Source organism: Meleagris gallopavo, chromosome 2 (genome assembly GCF_905368555.1).
Source record: "Meleagris gallopavo chromosome 2, MGAL_WU_HG_1.1, whole genome shotgun sequence".
NCBI lineage: Eukaryota > Metazoa > Chordata > Aves > Galliformes > Phasianidae > Meleagris > Meleagris gallopavo.
In genome coordinates this window covers 71593987-71615013 of record NC_139405.1, presented here as the reverse complement: position 1 = coordinate 71615013, position 21027 = coordinate 71593987, and the positions used below count along the sequence as shown (strand labels likewise).

At 36.6% G+C, this 21027-nt stretch overlaps 1 protein-coding gene across 1 annotated transcript in view; it reads right to left on the bottom strand.

Annotated features, from left to right (window-relative positions):
- Positions 1-21027, bottom strand: part of MMS22L (MMS22 like, DNA repair protein) — an 87184-nt gene that overhangs the window by 42943 nt on the left and 23214 nt on the right. The window contains exons 11-14 of the mRNA XM_085217607.1: positions 20862-20924; positions 16107-16226; positions 15224-15450; positions 12419-12928 (exon numbers count right to left, since the gene is read on the bottom strand). Coding sequence (XP_085073733.1) covers positions 12419-12928; positions 15224-15450; positions 16107-16226; positions 20862-20924 — 920 coding nt within the window. The remainder of the gene's footprint in view (positions 1-12418; positions 12929-15223; positions 15451-16106; positions 16227-20861; positions 20925-21027) is intronic.

Genomic DNA, 21027 nt, shown 5'->3' with positions numbered 1-21027 from the left:
CAGCAAAGTGATAGGTATCAGAACCCTAATTCTTCTAATATTTGCAAAATCCAGCTCTTTGTAATAATAATAACACCATGATAGCAAACTGTAAAACTGTGTAATTACACTTTAATTGTATTGTGAGGCATGCATTAATCACAAAGTTTAAGTACCAAGGATGGAATTATAATAATTCTGTAAAACAAATTTAAGCTAGCTAAGTAGGTCAGAACCACTAGCATGCAACAGGAGACCTCTGGGAATTTATCAGTTAATGGCTATTTATGTGCAAATGAGTGCCCTCCAACCCTCCCAAATCCTGTGTAGCTGAAGGGTATTTCTGTTAACCAGGAGCATGCTTAACTGCTGAGGCATAAATTAAACCATTTATTTGAATGATTTTAATTCTTCTCTCCCCCCACCCACTCTTACTACTCCCTCCACCCTCACCAGCAGCACAATTTACAGTATTAATTTACATCAAGATCGGATTGCTGAAGAGTTTTCAGAAATTAGCTTGTTTCAAGGAAGAAAAAAAAAAATAGAAAAACTTTCAGTAAGACAATAGCAGTGCAATAGTTCATCTGCAAGACTTCCAAAGGATAGGCTGAATTTATTAGAAATTCCAGAGTATCGTGGCAAGACAGTTGAAATCCTTTCATAATGAGCTCTAATGAAACTGTTTAACATCCTCATATACTAAACCTGGAGAAGACAATCAAGGTCAAGGAGGATGTCGTTAAATATATTTTCTGTCATAATGCTCATATTGTACATGTATCCAAAAGTTTTCTTTAGAGAAAGAAAACAGCAAAAGTTTATTGCGGTAAGAAAAAAAACCTTCAATTTTTGAGTTTGACTCTGAAAAAAACCACCTGTAGTCATTCTTGATATCTCAGAAAAAAACAAAACAAAACAAAAAACAAATGCCTTTACAAATTACTCAGAATCAAAACGTATGGGATTTTTACCATGATGTAAAATATGCAAGATTTATAGACAATATAAATGATTTCTGAGCACCTATAATTTTAACAGCAACTCAGAGCAGCAATGTAATGCAACCTCAAGATTCATTCTTATGCTTACATTTTTATGGTTGTTTTCTATTTGTTTTTCTCCCTGACCACAAACAGACATTTTCTTGCAAAGTCTAGAGTCCCACAATAATAAAACAGTAAAAGTTTGATTATCCTAACACCAATTAACTATAGTCCCCATTACTCTAAATGGGGTCATGTCTCCCCAGGGTCTAATAATTACATTGTAAAGTCCCTTGATTGCCTGCATTCACTCTGTGATATCTGGATAATCATGACTGTGTTATAGTTAATTATTATGTAAGAAATAAGATGATTATAGTATTTTACTTGCTGATGTCATCTGTGCACTTAATACAAAATTTGACATAAAAAGAACACACCAAACATGGAACACACACACACACACACACACACACACACACACACACACACACACACACAACACTTTCTCCCCAAAAAAACACACTTTCACTCTCCAGAATATACAAGGTGTGGCATGAATCTGAAAACTTCCCCGGGACAAATCTTTCACAGCTTTAAAATATTTTAGGCAAACACCTGGAATGCTTACTCAAGTATTTTCAAATGCACACCATCAACAGCTAATCAATATATTCCCGTCCAAGAAAGCAAAGAACATCAATGAAAATATTTGCTTTTCTTCTCCATGTTGACTTGATGTAAGCAAAACAGGAACACAAAAAGCAGCAGAAGAAAATCTCACTGCCCTGGCAAGTCCACATCAGTTGCCTGTTCCTCCCTTCTCCTGCCCCTCAGAAAAAGATGCCACATGTTCACAGCTGCAGTGCACACACCTGTTGAGCACGTAATGGCTGCCATGGCAGCCTGCGTAGGCCTCACATTGCCATACAGAACCCAAGATGTTTTTGCTCCTTAGTATGAATTTCCAAGACCACACATCAGAACAGAGCCTTCATACCATTCTTCTAATAAATGAACACTGTTTGACAAAAAAGTTCACTTGTGTGTTTTCTTTCAGAAAGAATGAGCGCAGCTGTATTGTGAGCCAGTGACAGCCCCTTGTTGCCTCTTCATTCCCACAGTGAGGAGCTGCAGCCTTGATTATGTCTGTACCTTCCGGCCATTGGCAGGGGCTCAGTTTTGCCCTAAGGCTTTAATTAACCCCGATTAGAGATAAATAGGGCCTTCTGGTTGTGAAAGAGGAGAGAACTGACAGCACCTCCAGCTTATCCAAGAATGTAACAAGCCACTGACCATTTTTACCTTCCTCTCCTTGGTCCGCCCAAGTGTCAGAAGGGAACTCCCACATGAGAAGATTCACAATATACTCATTACAGAGTATGCTCCAGCCTTTTCATTTTGTTTCTAGGAAAGACAGATGAGCTCGGGCTCATTTTACGTTATGCACATTTTCACTGTTTAGTACCATTGGAAGACAAACGAGCATTTAGGCTTCAGCAATTAATGGCACTTGGACTTGCTCCAAGCCAAATAAAACATGACAGTGCATATGTTCATGTCCTGGATCAATTAGTTTTCCTTAGAAAAAGTCTACAATGCATTTTCAAAGTATTTTTTCGAGGCAGACTCCCATAACTTGACCACAAAACCACTGAAAACCCAACTCAGTACAACCTTCAGTGGAGCCACTCCTGTGCAGGCCACCCTTAATCACCTCCTGCTGACCTTCCAAATACCAATATGGCAGAGAAGAGTAAAGACATTCACCTTTTCTCCTCTTACAACAGACATTAAAGAAAGCACAAACATGATTAAACAGTTAAAGAATTCACAAATCAAAATGAATCACAGATTTCTAAAGTTATTTTTTATGACATTATAATTTCTGCTATAGTTTCTTTCATATCTACTACTTTCTAATTTCACTGGGGTTTTATTCTGCAAGCAAAAGCATAGACTACTGTGTAGGAAAGCAGCCTTACTAATTGAGCACCAGCAGCAGCAGGCATTCCTTTCTTTCAATTCACAGAAAGAAGTGAAAGACTGGGGAATATCTTAAATTACTTAAGAAGTCCATCTCAGCACCCTGAGCTGCTTACAAGACTACTCCAACAATTTTTGTCTAAGGTAGTCCCTAAAAAGAAAAAAAAAAAAAAAATTACATGTGATTTCAACTACCTTTTCAGTCTGACAGAGCAGCAACTCTTGCAAACTACTCTAAATAACCAAGCCAGCCTACTTCTGCCACATATTAAGACAATTCCTTCTTTACTAGAAGGGAGAACAACAGACAATTTGTTTTCTTTCCAACAGCCTTTTTCATGCAAGCTAACTTCTAACATGTCTCCCTTCAATCTTTCTCAATTCCCTCAAACTTCTGTGACTTCCAACTCTCAACATTTACTTCTGTGAATCTCCCCAATCTTTAATTTATTCATAAATGTTCTGCAAAATGATATGTCCAGAACTGCATACAGAACTATAACTAAAGATTAAATAAGCAGCTCCTATCTCTCACCAGCAAAAGTTTTTATTAAAATTAAATATCATGGTGGAGTGTGTTATTTTTTCCTAAGCAGTCACATCAAACCCTGCTACCTAACATAACAGGCTGCGTGCATGAAGAGGTAGTTGTCACAAAAGCTAACCAATAGGCAGATTTCAATCAAAATTCAAACAATTACTTTCTTATAGCCAATACGTTCTTACAATTTCACATAAGTATTCATGTAAACAGAGGTCAATATATAAGAATTATGCCCTGCTCACCCTCCTTTTCAAGATAGTAGGAAATCCACTTGAATAACCATTCTCAAACAGGCAAAAACTATACTAGTATAGGATGAAAATACCTTACTTTGCAACCGTCTGTGCTGAGTCGGCAGCAAAACCTACAAGAAACAGCAGGATGGATAAAGCGGCAACAAATCTGTTGCCCATCTCAGTTTAACCAACCACAGACATAAGTATCACCTTTGTTCTTGTCACTTCCTGATGCTTTTTGAGAGCATGACTGCCAGAAAACCAGCACAGCTTCACCAAGGGCGGATCCTGTCTGACCAACCTTCTGGCCTTCTGTGATTGTGTAACTGCATCAGTGGACAAGGTAAGAAAGAGCCCCTAATGTCACCTATCTGGATTTCAGTAAGGCTTTTAACACAGTCCCTACAACACCCTTCTCTGTAAATTGGACAGATATGGATTTAATGAGTGGACTGTTAAATGGACAAAGAACTGCTTACAACATGTACCCAGAGAGTGGTGATCAACAGCTCAATGTCTGGATGAACAGTGACAAGTAGTGTCCTTCAGGGCGTCAATACTGGCACTGATGCTTTTCAATATCTTCATTAATGACATCAATAGTAGAATCAAGTACAGCCTCAGCAAGTTTTCAGATGACATCAAACTGTGTGGTGCACATGGGAAACATGGGATGCAGAGACACAGATAGACTCAAACAGTGAGCCCAGGAGCACCTCATGAGGTTCAATAAAGCCAAGTGCAAGGTTTTGCATTGGGGTTGCAACAACAGCCACTATCAAAACAAGCTGAGAGATGAAAGAATTGAGCACAGACCTTCTGAAAAGGACTTCAAGGATACTGATGGATGGTAAATGGGACATAAGCCAGAAATGTGACTTCACAGCCATTCTGTATTTGTAACAAAAAAAGGATGAGAAAGGACAACAGCAGCCTCACATACACAAACAATTTTACCATCAACCCTGCTGAAAAGGCCTTGGAGGTATTTGCAGATGATATGCAGGACATGAGTCAGCAATGTGCCCTCTTGACCCAGAAAGTCAACCATATCCTGGGCTGCATCAAAAGAAGCATGGCCAGCATATCGAGGGAGGTGATCCTGCCTGTCTGCTCCGTGCTTGTGAGACCTCAGCTGGAGTACCGTGTCCCATTGTGGAGTTCTCAGTACAGAAGAAATGTAGACCTCTTAGAGAATGTCCAGAGGAGGGCCACAAAGATGATGCAAGAATGAAGCACCTTCCGTCTGAGGACACAATGAGAGAACTGGGGCTGCTCAGCCTGAAGAAGTCTTCAGGGAGACTGAGCAGCATTTTAGTATCTAAAAGAGGTCTGTCAGAAAGAAGGAGACAGACTCTTTAGCAGAGTCTTCTGATAAGACAAGGGGAAACGGTTTCAAACTACAAGAGGGGAGATTTAGACTGGGTGTAAGAAAGAGGTTTTTCAGAATAACATTGGTGAGGCACTGGAACAGGTTGCAATGAGAAGTGGTGGATGCCCTATCCCTGGAGACATTCACAGTCAAGAACTGTTTGAGTTGGAAGGGACCCTTAAAGGTCACCTGGACTCCCCTGCAATGAACAGGGATACCGCTTTTGATGCAGCCCAGGATACCATTGGCCTTCTGTGCCAAGTGCACACTGCTGGCTCACGTCTTGCTCATCAACCACTAGTAACCTCAAGACCTTTTCAGCCATGCTTACAGTAAAACTGTTTGTGCATGCAAGGCTGCTGTCTTCGTTTCTCTTCCTTTTTTGTTACAAATACCCAGAAATAAGCAAACTGAAAGCTGTTTTGTATGTCCATCGAGAAATTTCAGCATGAGCGCATCATCCCAAGGGAAAAAGAATCAAATGATACATACACAGGCAGAGTAAAAAAATAAACAGAAAATAGCATACATTTAGATTCATGAGAAAGCCAAGTTGTTTTTGCCGCTACGATAGTCCCATAGTATGAAGAGAGTAGGATATTGCTAGGTTAAAGATGTCAGTAAGAAAATCTGAAACAAAGGAAGCTGCTATTACTCAGTTTCCTAAGTATCAGTGACAGGCAGGAAAAAACAAAACCAAAAGACCATATCCCACTGAACCACCAAATCTTTCCGAACTGAACAAACAACTGCAGTGCATGCTGTGTTCAACACTTGCTCTTCATCTTCTCCTATTAAGACAAGTATATCCATTTGTTCAGTTAGCATAAGGATTCTCTTTGAGTTCATTCAGATTTTCCTCTTCTCTATAAAGGTCAACTTTCTTCAAAACACACAGCCACAAATTATTTCTGCTCTCCAGGGATTACCTCCTTTCCTGGGGTCTAGTAGGGGAGAGAAGAGTGCAAAGAAATATTTTTTGTGGAATGGCAACACGTATGTGTAGTTCAGCACAAGTAGATGCCTTGTCTAACTGTTCTCCAAGATGACAGTGACTTGTGCTTGTCCCAAAAAACTGTTTTATCAGTCTGGCTTGTCATCCTGCTCCTCTGCTAAGAGAACAGAAACGTGTAGATATTGATGCACACAGGAAGAGTGCACTCGAATATGCCAAACAGCCTCTCATCTGAAAACCATCCACTTTCTCCACTGTCCTGAGTAGGCTGTCAGTAGGAGGCAGCATTGGCTCTGAGAGCAGCAGTTCTGCACAGCAAAGTAGTTGGGAGCTAGCTTCATTCTTCTGTCATTATATAAGCAAGATGACACTGTTCTCTAATCCAGCCAAAGCTGATAAGTACCATCAACCTGTCACTTCCTACATTTCAAATTCTAACACTGCAGCATCAAAGAGTTTTTACATTTCGATTTCTTTTGCTGGCAGCGGTCGGTAGCCTCTCATTCTCCCACGGTGTTCTAATGCAGCATTTGCACACCGGGGTTACTCCCAGTCTGAATAGCAGGTCATCCCCTACTCACTGAGCTCATCTGCGGCCCATGTGCTAGGCAATTTAGATCCAATCAGCCCTTATTTAGCTCAAGAGTAATGAGCAGCATAGTGACACAGACTTAAGCCTGACCCTCAGGACACTGCTCATCAAGCAGTAAAACTGTGACAAAATCATTCATCTTCCACCCGCTGGCAAGAAATAATACTCGCACTCACTGTATTACTTTTTCAAGATATAGAAAAAAAAAGTCCTGAATTTTCATGATGTGAGACATTAATTTGCAGAAAGCTGAATTCCCTTAAACCCCCCTGTTGCTATGAGCTCACCAGGGGGAAATAGGCCTTAGGAGACTGAAATGGAATAAAGAAAATTGCTTCAGCTTTCTTTTCATTTTAAATAAGCCTTAAATCTGACAAGAGATATCCTAAAGAGAAAGGATATATATATCTTGTAAGTAACGAAGAAACAATCAAAATTAAGTGATTAGAAGGCTACTTTTATATAATAGTGTTATTGGTGAAAATATTTCTTTGTCTAACATCCACAATCAAGAATATTCCAAAAGAAGAGCCATTTTTACACCTCGTATAAAGAAGAAAAGAAGAAAAACTGGGGGGAAAAACAGTTTCAGAAGTGAGACACTTCCATCAGAAAACAAGCCTGCACTTGATGTCCTTCAGGGAGCACAGATTTCTCCCAACAACTGCAGGGTCCCAACCAGCAGGTTCTCAGTACACCTGGATATGATTTTTCTCTTTTTTTTTTTTGTGAGTTTACACTTTCATAACAGTGAGTTCTGTACTGATGTCAGGTAGGCCACAAAGCCTATGTGAATCATTTTTTGGTAGATAAAAATGGATAAAGTGGATAAAAGACTTCTGTCTTTTATCAGTGTTTCATTCTGTAACAGAGGGGATGGAGTTCACATCTTTGTAGTTAATGTGATAGTACTATGCTTGATTTCCTTTGGCTTCATATATCTAATGAAAATGTTGATGCCCAAATAACGCCAACCAGAAGTTTTTTTGACTGATTTTGTTATTCCAGTTTGTTCTTAACATGATTCTAAGACAGATGCTCTATTACATCCTAATCATCAATATGAAATTGACTTTAATAAGTTAATCTGCTCGTCTGACCTTCAGATTCAAGAAAAACGACAGCAAGAAGTGGAAGTGAATGCTCTTGCAAACCACAACCAATCCTTGGCATGCACAGAAGCTTTCTACAAGCAAAGTAGGATGTATACAGCTTCAGGACACACTGTATCCCATTTCCTTCACTTGTATAGTAACACTTTCAAACTAGAGGATACAAAAGCTAGTTATGTCTAAGCTCAGAATATAAGGGACAAAGGTACAAAACATTTTGCACATACAAAAAAAAAAATCCTAGAAAAGAATCTCAAAGAATCTCAATGCCCTCATAAAGTAGGATTAAGAGAAAGATTAAGAGAAAGTTTCAAATTTTAATTTGCATCTTAAGGCAGTAATTGTAGCCAAAAACATATCCAGTATTGCCACTGAAAACTGTAAGAATGCCCTAAAGTATTCAGACACAGAGAACCTTTCAAAATATCACTATATTCTAGAGCAGTGCAAGCTTTCCACACACTCACTAAATTTTCCTTACCTTCATTCAAATGTCAGCTTTATTAATACTATCACTGCACTTAAAAACAAAAAAAAACCCACCCCAAACTATTTTAGGCTTTAGGTCAAATCAGCATAACCAGACATGTTTGCAAATTAAAGATCTACGTTGGGAAGTCAAAAGGAAAGACCATTTTCCATATAGGTGAAAAAATTCACAAACTCTATTTGTTGTCTTTCTAATTCTCATTCACTAAGCCTTGCAGATCTAAGAGCCAAACTAAGATCTCCTGACTAAGAGTTCAGTGGTTTAGTCACAGAGGTACACTCTGCTTATCTGGGCATCACAGTTGGTGACTCGAAATATACTTCTGGGATGGAATGGGTAAGAGAAAGCTTGTGCTCATCCCAACTCCTCTGGATATAGTTTTCAGAAGTTCAACATCAGAAAAACACCTTTTACAAAGACTAACACTAAAACCCCTGAAGGGGATGAAAAGAGGAAGAAGGAGGAAGGACCTTTCTATTCTCCTCATGAGCTTATCTGCTGATTTACATGGCAACAGAGAGCAGGGGAAAGGCTCCTGTTGGTCTCAAAAAGCTCCCCACAGGGTGTTTTGATGGCAAGTATAACACACATACACACACAAAAAAAAATTACAAATGACTACACATTTCCATAGCAAAGATATACTGGATAATGCATTCCTATCGTGATTTTTCTCACAACCCAAGGCTAGACACCCTCTAACAGATAGAAGCATCCAGTTCTGCTGTTATCCATGGCCCAATTACTACTATAACTTTTAATTAGAAGCATGTCTACCTGAGAAGTATTCATTTACAGCTTATAAAATGTACACAGTGAAATTTTCAATAACTCCTCATGTCCTTCAGTGCAGTACACAAGGGGCATAAATACCCAATAAGTATTTTCAAAATAAAATTACTGTTTATTATGTTATTAGGTTTGTGGTACTTCTCATTTCTCCTATGAGAATCAGTACCATGTCTCCCTGAAACTAGATAAAGATATTTGGTGTACCAGCAGCCATTTGCCATCCAGGCATGTACCTGCATTTTTATGATTCTCTATCTCAGTGCCAGTACACTACAAAAACCAAATACCAGGATGATGATAATGAGCAAAAGCTCATATCGGACCAATACCAGATTACAATAAAAGACATTTTAGCATGTTTCCAGCACTTCTTTTAAGAATAGCATATTGCAGTGCTGAAACCTACTGTTTCCAGGCACTCAGCAAATTTCTCAGAGCCTGTGCCCGTTCTTACAGTGAGTTCTGTCAAATCCATTAAATGCCTGTATTTTTATTAACCTAAGGTTTCTTTCTGTGTCATGAGGCACTTAGATGATCGGAAGTGGTAGATTTGGAGCAAGTGAAAGCACACGAGTAAGCATCCTGCATTAACCTTTTGTTAAAGAATAAAATCAGGATTTAAAAGCACTGTTTAAAAGGAGAAACAAAAAGTAAAGGAAAAAACTAAGGTTTGAGCTCGATGATGAATATTTCAAGTAAAAACAGGAAGGAACCACTTTGTTTTTATGGGGTTCTTGATTGTTTACTGTTTATTTTACAGTTGCTTCTATAAAGGAGACTATATTAAAATATAATCTTACACTTCATACTGAATCTCGCTATAAGGATCAAATCCTTGGAAGTGCCAGCAAGTAGCATCTTGTTTCCAATTATTCACTCACCATATATAAAAAAAGAAATAAAAATGAGTTCTCTTGCCAAGTCATAGTTCTATTTAAATACAGGGAGAACGGAATATTTGTAATGATAAAATTAAATTAAAAAAACAATAATTACTTTAAAAATACTCATTTAAAACAGTAAATACAGAAGTAAATACAACAGTTAAAAGCTACCAGCATCTTTCTATCAGACAACAAAATATAAAAATGCCCAGAAAAGGTTATTTTAAAACACAGAAGTGTAAAAATGGTGCAGGTGGGGGTCTCTTCACAGATGCCTTTTAAGAAAAAAAGAAAGGAAGAAAACAATCCTTCTATCAAAACCTTGTATGCCAAGTTTTAGCCCAGAGCAAGTTTTCACAGCTATGTTACAAACCCTTGAAAATAAAGGTTTATAATGGAAATGCCGACAGACCCTTAACCATAGCAGCATGAATACCTATAATTAAAGAAGAGCTTTTGGCTACACCTCACTCTGCAAATCAGAGATTGCTATTTTTACCATAGCCTCAAATAAAATGAATTGGGAAACCTGGAAGACACAGTAAGATATGTTAAAGGGGAGCGCTAAAACTATTTGACATTTTTAGCTTTAAATATTGAGGCATTTAGTTAACACAACTAAGTATTTTCATAATGCTCTGTAATCAGCAATGAAGAATGCTCCTGTGAGCCATCATCTGGGGTTAGCAGAAAGTGGCACATGAAGATATTATTTCCTAACAGCCTAGAGGGAGCTTCTTCTCTCTTTAATCAGTGATCTCCCTTCCTTCCTACCTGTTGTACAGTTATAGAATTATTAGAGTGCAGTGTACAGAAAAATTACATTTATGAAAGGCCAACTATGTTTTATCTGCCTGATTTTAAAATCAGCTGAGAGAACTGCATTGAACCATTTCATCCTTTCACACATTTCCAAACAGATCAGCTCTTATCAGTCTGGTTAAGCCAACACCACTTTCACCTCTGGTTAGCACAGTCATCCAACTCTTCTGAACAAAGAAAATATTTTTATTTGTGTTTTACTCATGTGGCAACAGAGGACAAACCGCTCAGCGAGACTCTCAGAAATAGAAGAGGCAGCTGGCAACACTTTACTGTTTCCTGTACCATCACGATCACAATGTGTTTATAAGCCTCATGGAATTAAACCTTGTAATTGGTGTGATAAATAGGCAGGTAACCAAATGTACACATTGAAACGAAGACCAGTTAAAAACAAGGCTCTAATGATAGCTCACATGCCAACTGGTATTTGAGCGACTCAGTCGCTCAAATATTACAGCAACTTGCTTTTAGTAAGAAAAGGTATGAATACAGTACCTAGTCCTCAGAAGTCTGCGAAAGATGTCTATGTCCTTCTGTTTATGTTACAAGAGGACTACATAGCCCTCAAATTTTGGAAGCTTTCAGACAAATGTCAAGTTATGAAATAGGCAATGTTTTCACAAGTCTCCCTACTTCATCTTAAAGAAACAACAAAAGCTCTGTATTAGCAAATGGAGAAAATGTCAAAGCATTTTTGAAGTCTCCAATTTATTCCAGCAAATACATTCAGTTGAACCGAAATACTAAATAATAAATCAAGTAAACTTAGTTTCACGCTTCATCCTTTTTGAAAAGCCTGCCTGAAAAACTGTCATCTTTGGATGTATAAGCTATTGACAGCTGCAGTCAAAGCTACTAGACAATAAAAAGGAAGCTAGTTAAAGAGAGACCTTGCATACGGGCTTCTCTATTCCTGTTGTGCACTCTTCTACAGTTCTTTCCATGTATTTCAGTCTCACACATTCGAAGTAATGGCAAATCAATAACTGACTCTTACTATCTTAAAAATATCTTTGGGCTTCAAAATGGAAGACTACCTCTAAAAGGCATCTGTAGACAAAAATATTGAAGGGTATGCTGGATGCTAAAAGCTGAACTAACACATCAAAGAAAAACTGCAGCTTTCAAGGTCACATACGATTTCCTTCTTTTCTAGACAAGTATTTCCAGATAAGTATTTAAGTCTCCATAATTGTTTTATTTGTTTGCAACTTTGACAAACAAGGCGAAAAAACAGAAACTAGAATGAAGTCTGTAAAACAGAATATTCACCAAGAAAATAAATAAATTTTAAAAAAGAGCAATCACAAGAAAATGTAAGTAATGTAGTACAGATAGTAGTTTTAAAGTTTTCTGCGCCAAAAGAAAGAGAGTATTCTCTGAAACTGTGCCATCTGAATAACTTTCAGATTAACAATAACAAAGGTTTTCTGTCCCTAATATTTTGTAATGAATTAAGAACCTGAAATAGTAAGAAAACATTTTTAAGATTCTGAATGCAGTATGTATCAGTGGATATAAAAATTTACCATATCATTCACAATCCTTCGAAGCTGTCTATTTCCTTTTTCTCTATTTCAGTGGGAAATTAATATGAATTACAGTTTAACTCTGAACATAAAACAACGTGCCAGTCTATATCCACAATCTAACAAAACTACTTACCGAAGTCTGGCTATAACAACCTGAAGAAAATTCAAGACCATACTCAGTTCAGCTCCTCGACAAGCAGGCAGCAGCATAGTAAACCCATCATTTAGCAACTTTTCCTCAGAAAGGCTCAAGTAGCAGCTGGTCTCAAACACTTCTTGGACACCATCAATGTATGTTGAAAGTAGAGTCCAGAGATTTTGTTTCTGTGTGTAGTCATTTTTGGTTACTAAAAACTCCTTTGCCTTGACACGAAAAGCATTTGAGAGTTTCTCAGCTAGGACACTAATGTCCATATTCTTCTCAACATAAATCAGAAGGAAAGCAAAATGGCCTCTCCAAATGAGAGCTCTCTGAGACGGGCTAACCAAGGATGGAGTCAGGAAATCCAAAAGATCCAGAACTCGACTCACTATATCTTCTGTTTCTGCAACAATTGCTAGCAAGAGGAACAGGTTAAAGAAGTTCTGCAGCCCCACTTCTGTTAGTTCCTGCATTCTTTTCCGATGGAACTTGGAATAAATTCTAAAAAAAAAAAAGCCAACAAATTCAAAACAAAACAAAACAAAAAATAATCCAGCAAAACAAGAAAAAGAAATTTTCTTGAAATATTTAATTTTCTATCTACTTTCAGGTGGTATCTAGAACACTAAAAACCAAAACAAATCATACATACACGCACATGAAACTTAACAGGTAGGGACCCTCCATCCTTAGGACAGAGCACCGATTTACTTGGATACACATTTCTCTTCTTACATTATACTACTGAATTTCACCTTTGTAACCACCATTGCAGTAAAATGAAATGGAAGACTTTTGATGGAAAGCTTCTTTCCCCCAGAGTACCTCACAAAAGCCTGTATTGTCCTTTACTGTACACCTATTGTATGGAGTGAGAACTGCAAGCTTGGAAAAAACAGGCAAACAGGTATTTGGGAGAGAGACCCCAATCTAGCAAATGGGCGTCCAACAATTTGGCTTGCCTGAGCTGCATGGACTGAAGAGGAATTATCTTGGGCTGCATATAAAATATGTAATACAGTCAATGTATCTAAGTAACAAAACTTCTGTTTTTTATTTATAAGAAAAGGAGGCCAAAAACCCATAAAATTCTAGCAGGCAGATTTTAAGAAATTTTAAGCTGTACTGCTTATACGATAGTGCTCAAGTTACGCATAGATGAATGATGGTGAGAAGCACTGCTACTTTGCAACTTGAAAGTTACAAAGCAGAAAAGTAAAAAGCAGAAAGCTTTCACACAGAAAGCAGAAAGTCTTTCATGTGACTGTAGCCCAGGCCTAGACTTTTAAGTAAATGTCACCAGTCTTACGACACAGGAATAAGATGAAAATGGGTTGCTTAACTTCTTATTTGTGAAATTAAAAACTTTGGTATATACTTCACCTTTAAAGTGAATTCCACATGCATAAAGTGAGCTAAACATCCTTAAAGGCTGTTTTTCTATCCTGTCACCTGGAAAAATTGTTGGAAATGGTGCTGAGGTTATCAAATCTAGCCACCAAAAATTATAGCAAATCCAATTAATGTTGTTTGGTAGTAAATTACTACTGACAGGCGTTTATGTTCTTCATGCATCAATTAATGCTTGGTTAGCTGCTGAAAATAGAGTTCATCCCAAAAATCATAGCTGTAGGCTGTTAAATTTTGCTACTTGTGTAATTGATTTATACAAGTCAGATGTGATGAATACTGGTTGAGCAGAGTGACAAAGCGTGTTGTATTATTATTCCCCCTCCTAAATTAGACAAAGTAACAAGCTATAACAACAAAAACGTAAGGATAATTTGTTTTCAGTAAAAATGAAGCAGGCTAATTTAAATTACTAACTAAAGCAAGACACTGATTCCACATCTAATAATACATCTCTTTCAATGTGTAGTTGTAGCAATTTTTAAACCTAAACTTTACTGACTGTAACAACCCATGAAGTTTATATAGACAGCACACATTTTCCCCTTCTCACAGGAAAGACCACCTTTCTTTTTTGGAAGAAACACACCACATAGCCTTGTAGGCCTGCAATATGTGCATTTTATCCATTTTTTTTAGTTTACATACAAAAGTATGAGATTAGTACTTAACAAAATCTTAAAAATCAAAACCAATAAAAACAAAACTAATTCTGCATCTGTTACACCTAATGAAAATAATCCTAAGCATCAGCATCTTTAGTAGAATATAATTACTAACAGTGTTAAGGATTTAATAAGAATACATAAAATCAAAATTTGAATTTAAAGCATATATATTTCATTTTTTTTAATATCATGACAATATATATCTTAATTAGCACGTTTCAAAAATAAATTAAAAAGCAAAGCTCTCAGCAAAAAACACTGTGAGAAATGTTGGCAACATAAAAAAGTAAATGTAAATAGAATTGCAGGGATAGCAAGGGCCAGGTTGCATGTTCTTGGACAACATGGCTTACATGAAGCTCAAAACAAAATTTGTGTGCTTTAATTATATTATCCTACTGGCAACAGAGTTGTACCTCTGCATCATTTGCCAGTATACCAATTCCTGGCTGGTGGGACAATGTAAATCATCACAGGCTGCAAATGTCAAGGTGACTCTTGGACCCAGCTAGACAACACCTGTTACAGCCTTAGGCGACAAGTGAAACTTAAGGGGACAACTGCCTTCTTCAGCTTGTGAATCACTCTGCATTCTTCATCCTCTTTACTTTCTCACAAGCACAGTACCCCATTCTGTCTTAGTATGTGGCTCAAAGGGCCATGCAGTCAGACTGACTAGATCTCTTACTGAGCGAGACAAGCTAAATAGCAGCCATACCGTCCTTTGATTTGTTTCCAAGGATGCACACCACTGTTCTCTGCCTCTTCTTTCATCATCCGTGCCAAAATGCTGAGAAAAATGAGGTAACTATTGCTGGACTTGTACAAGGCGGGAATCTGCTGTTCACAACAGCAACTTTTCACCAACTCAAGCATTGACAAAGAAGTTTTACTAATGCTTGCCAGACCCTTCAGACCAAGCCAAGGAACAGTAAAGCAACTGTTCTAAAAAAATAAATAAAACAATTAAGAAGATAAGTAATAATAAATGTTAATATTTGTGAGACAGCAAGATACAATCTTTCACAATGAAGAGGTAATGGCTTTAAGTTGCACCAGGGAAGGTTCAGGTTGGATATTAGGAAAAATTTCTTCTCATAAAGAGCAGTGAGGTATTGGAACAGGTTGATCAGGGAGTTGATGGAGTCATCGTTCCTTGAGATGTTCAAGAAAATAGTAGATGTGGCACTGAGGGACACAATTTAGTGGCATGATATTGATGGGTTGATGGTTGGACTAGATGATCTTTGTGGTTTTTTCAAATTTAACAAAACTATCATTCTAAAGGGCAAGCTCCTATGCAACTCCAAAAATAAAAACACATTGTAAAGGTGCAAAGCGTCTTCATAGAAAATCCAAATAAGTAGTCCTGATTAAGAATACAAATACATTCTAATTTATTCTGTTGTGGCATAACATAACAAATCATAATATACATCTAAACACAATTTCTTAAATAAATACAGCAAATTTAGAATTACTGTCATTGTCTAGTCAATTTTACAAAAGCATAGTAGTTTGGCTAAATGAGAATCTGAATTAATTGCTAAAAATTGAATATCCAAATGCAATTCTATATTTCAATACACTCATCTACTCACCAGGTTCTTGCTGTAATAATCCCAGAGTACGGTGACGACAGATAAGTTCCAGTCCCAGAAATGGCACAAAGTCAAACAGCACTGAAGATGCATTCGTAACTGTTCCTCTAACACACCAGTCTGGCAAAGAGAATAAAATTTTTTATTTTAGGAGGGGAGTGTCACCTTGCCTACCTACAAATACAACACTATCAGACTATTGAGAATGATTTTTTTAATAAAAACATTATTTCTGATCATATAATGTTGAGCAAATAGTACCTGCTAAAACAAGCAATGAACTCGAGATTAGCTGACAAACACACACAGGCAGGGTGCCCCGCAAAGCACCCTGCAACCTACTCAGTAGTTCATTATACATCCTTTTAGCTGTCTACAGACTTGTAGACACACTAAGATAATGGCAATCTCAATACTGTGAGCCTAACTTGAAACATAATTGCATGGTAGAGGCCCACACAGAACATAAATAGTGCATGAATGCATAAGTCAGCTAACTTTTAAATTCGTTTGTCATGTATATCCAAAGGAAAGTTCATTCACCATTGATACAGAGGGAAGGAACAGCTGTCTTGAGACCTCATGTTTCTTTTGAGGAGGATCATTTATTTCTGCATCATGTCTCAAAATTTTTGCAACCATGCTATATTGATAATATCCTAGACAACTCTAAATGAACAGCAAATCAGCCTCTGAACTACTACCAATGAGTTCCTTTGCAAAAATGTTTTGAATCTTTATCAGTTCCAAACAATTTAATCACAGTGAAGCACTCAGGTTGCAATTATGAGCTACTGACAGTGGAAGTTATCTCATGCAGCTTTTGATGAAGAGAAGTAGGATGTAAGGAATTCTGTTCGCAAGCTGAAATCACGTGTTCAATCTAACCCATTTTAGACATCTACTTTCGGATGGTAACACCTTGGAAAGGCTTATTGCTTCCACTTCTTATGTGAAGAGAGAAGCCCCAACCCACTTCTAACTTTCAAAATCCTAAATGCACAAAATGAATAAAAAAGTGATAAAAGGAGGAAGAAAAATAAAAAGATACAGGATGTTCAAATTTGATGATCTTAACAGTCGTTTCCAACATAAACAATTCTATGATTCTGTATGAGCCTTACAACTTAAAATCATAGTGTCAAGAAGGGCACCGAACCTCTTTCATGTCTCAGATAAATATCTGAAAGTTATATCTTACAGTTCCAATTACAGAGTCCTGGATTACATGTATCCCAAGTTGATCTAATTCAGAAAAAGCTTAACTAAAATAATAAAAATTAGAAAAATGTAACAAAACAAGAACCCCACTCAGTTATGCCAGGTAATGGGAAATACAACATTAGGTTGAGAAGTTGTTTGTTGTTTTTAATGGTTTTTCATTAAGTAACTGTTACTGGAAAAGAGGGACTTCTGCTCTCACTCAATGCTCCTTCTAATGATTTACAATTTCATTACGTCCCCTTACTCCCCAGTTTAACTTCTAATCATGTCTGTCTTCTCATGAGCAATTAAGTAGAATATTTCTAAAGTAAGTTGAAAATTGAAAAGTTGTCAGGAAATTGCACATTGAAAACATTACATATAACAACACATACAGTAAAAAATGTCTAGAAAAGTGATCTTTAAATACTGTTAAATACAACAGAAGTACCTATAAAATAGGCAGTCTCTCCCCTCAAAAAATAATTTCATCCCAAAACCTTATGACAGAACTGCAGCCATTTTCAACAATTGCTATTCTTTTATAAATAAAAGAGTCTAGACATAAAACAAACTGCAAATGAACATATCAATTTCTCTAGAGACATCTATTCAATTACAAAAGACAAGAAAAAACAAACAAACCTCACACATACACGTCCTTTGGAAAGAAAATGCTTGAATCCTAAAGCTGCAATTTATGTTTAGGATTACGTTTAGGATCCAATTCAACAACGACTGTTTCAATCAAACTAATTCAACAATAAACATGGTATTTTGAGCAGCTTCTATTCCAACCATTACTTATGTTCTAAAACTATTGTTGGACACAGTTACCAAAACCAAGAGAGAACTGAATGTTTTATTTCAAATTTAATATGAAAGAATTTTCCAGACTTCAAACTCCCCTGGAAATAATGGATTCTCTCATTGCACTTTTGCTTAAAATGATCTCCTGCACTGCTGGAAATGCTATTAGAACTCTTGAGGTAGTCAGCTTTTAATTTATTGCAGAAGAGAGGAACATCAGATACTATAAAAATGATAGTATTATCTGAAAGCAACAGTTTTCCATGATGATCTCCTACTGAAGTAACAAAATTGGTTTCCTAGAACTACAAGAAGTAATTCTGTATTTCTTCTAGAGTAGAATTAAATACTGAAATAGTGAAGGCATAATAAAATTGAAGCAGAAATCAAACAATCCTGAAATATTTATTACTCCAAATGAGAGAAGGCTAATAAGACAGACTGCTATCATTTCTACCAACAAAAACCTTTTTGATTCTCACTTACAATAAAAGTTTCTAAAGACAACTTCATCTTATACTGACATCCCATATATTTAGTTGTTCAGAATACAAATGTTTAATATTTGTTAATATTACTATCACAGCAATTTTCATTTTGTAGACCAGCTTTACCTCTGTCATTAACATCAAAACAGAAATGAAGGTACTAAGTACTAATTCCTACCCTGTCTTGCAAATGAGAGATTCACTATATTTCTTCCAACTTATTTGCTGCAACTCTATTCTAGATAAAAGACTGCATGTTTAAAAGGAGGCTTAGGTAAGATTCAGCCTAAAAGGAAGGCCAAGCCTTAGAGAGCAATATCTTCAGTACTATCCCATTGGTTCATTACAAATAGCATTCTGCACCCTTCTTCTTTCTTTCCCTGCTCATCCATGTCCTACTGTATTAGTGACTTCTCAGTACTCCATCGTGTTTCTCATTCCTACTTTTTTCTGGACTCAGGAAAACTTGTTTAGGAGATACTCAGAAAATACAATAAGATAAAAAAGGTAAGAGCAGCAACATGAAGCTGGGAGACCAGCAAAGGAGCTGGACATACCTACAGGTGAAAGAAAACTTCCCTCCTAGACATTGTCAAGAAAACTGATATGCAAGAACAGGAAGAACAGTGCATTTTTTCATGTACATAATATTCACTTGCACAAACATGCGTAGAGATGGTGACTCCTAAGATGCGTAGAGAGGTGGCTCCTAAGACTGCTGGTTACAAACATAGCTTTGGCAAATGTCTTGTTTTGAAGTCCAACTGTAATTGCCTTTGAGACTTAAAATTGACATTTGTCTTTTATTACTACGTCATTATTAACTCATTGAAATTTTCTGAACTCAGCTACCTAGCTGACTTACTAAACTGTCTACAACTAAATACCTATTTAACAAAAGCATTAATAACTGTACATTTCGGGTATATTCAAAATCAAGATAACTTTATACTAGTAAGATTTCACTAGAAAATGAGAACTTTTTTAAAAATATATATAACTACAAGTGTCATCTTTTTGTTCTCACATTGCTGATATACAGAAGATGCAACACAAGAAAATGGCTAATAAAGTACTCAGTTCTTATGTCTCATATCTCATAATTTATTCAGTTTCTTGCAAAGAATGATAAGCACTCAGTAAGTGAGGTAATTAGGTACAGTTTTAATGTATATGTGCATCACGTATATTCAAGTATATACTGTGAAATCATTCAAAAGCCAGTTTAAGCTGAAAGAACTACACAAAGTTAACATGGAATATGACTTTTCAACTTTTTAATAGTAAGCCTATTGTTTCAGCCACTCTAACAACTACAAAGTATCTTTTTGTAAAAACTGTATTTGTAAGAAGTATTTTTGCTCTAGTTTCTGCTACAGCTGCCTCTACTGCATGAACAGGGCAGTAACAGTAATAAAAAAATACTGATTCCTCTTCTGCTTTCAGAAGCAGAACTTCGCAGGATTTTTTTTTTCATTTGAGATCAAATACAAAAATAAATATGGTGATTCTCATTTTAAGCACACACAATTTAAAGAAATATTTTTTTTTATAGTTGCTGCTGTTACAACATTTGCAATTTGTACCATGCAACTTGATAACAAATTTAGAGAGCTGCAACGTTATGCACTTAAAAACGTGATGAATAGCATATTTAAAAGCATTTTAAAAGGAGGTCAATTCTGACCTCTGGGCCATGAAGCACTGCATTAACAGTTCTGCAGAAAGAAAAATGATAAGGTATGAAATGAGTGCTCAGAAACTAGAACCTTATCAGTAAGAGTTTGATTCAAGCCTGTAAGACAAATTGCTCAGCAAGGCAAGTCACCTTCCTGCTGTGATGAGGATATAGCTGAATTTTCAATGCAGCTGACTATCTCCCTCATCATGTCTCTTCAACTTGATATCCTTACATTCAATATCTGGTTTACATTTTCTAAGCATCCAGTTCTTATTCTGAATACATCTTGTCTGAGTAGCCATATACCTACCCTTCCAGGATAATTATCTTTTTCCTTTATCTGACAATTTAGCATCAAGCACAACCACTTAAAAGCAAGTCTAACTGCTAAAAAGGAGGGCACTGTATACTGTTATAGTTAAGCTACATTGAGGATTTTCATTTACCTGTGATAAATACACTAGAACTCAAAAAATACACTTGTTATTTGGTCTTTGTTTCATGCACTGTCTTTTCCAGAAAGCAACTCTGACACTTCCCTTATTCATTTTTTTTCTTCCTTTACACACTTACTTGAGCACCAATGGAATTTTTAAGGAGTTCTTCCACAAACTTCCAATTGGATTCCTTCTGTTTCTGAAAAATAATGATTATCAGCATGAACTAACATTGGTATATCTTACAGGAACCACTATGTAATAACAAAAATAAGAACGCAAGAGATTTACAGAAATATTTT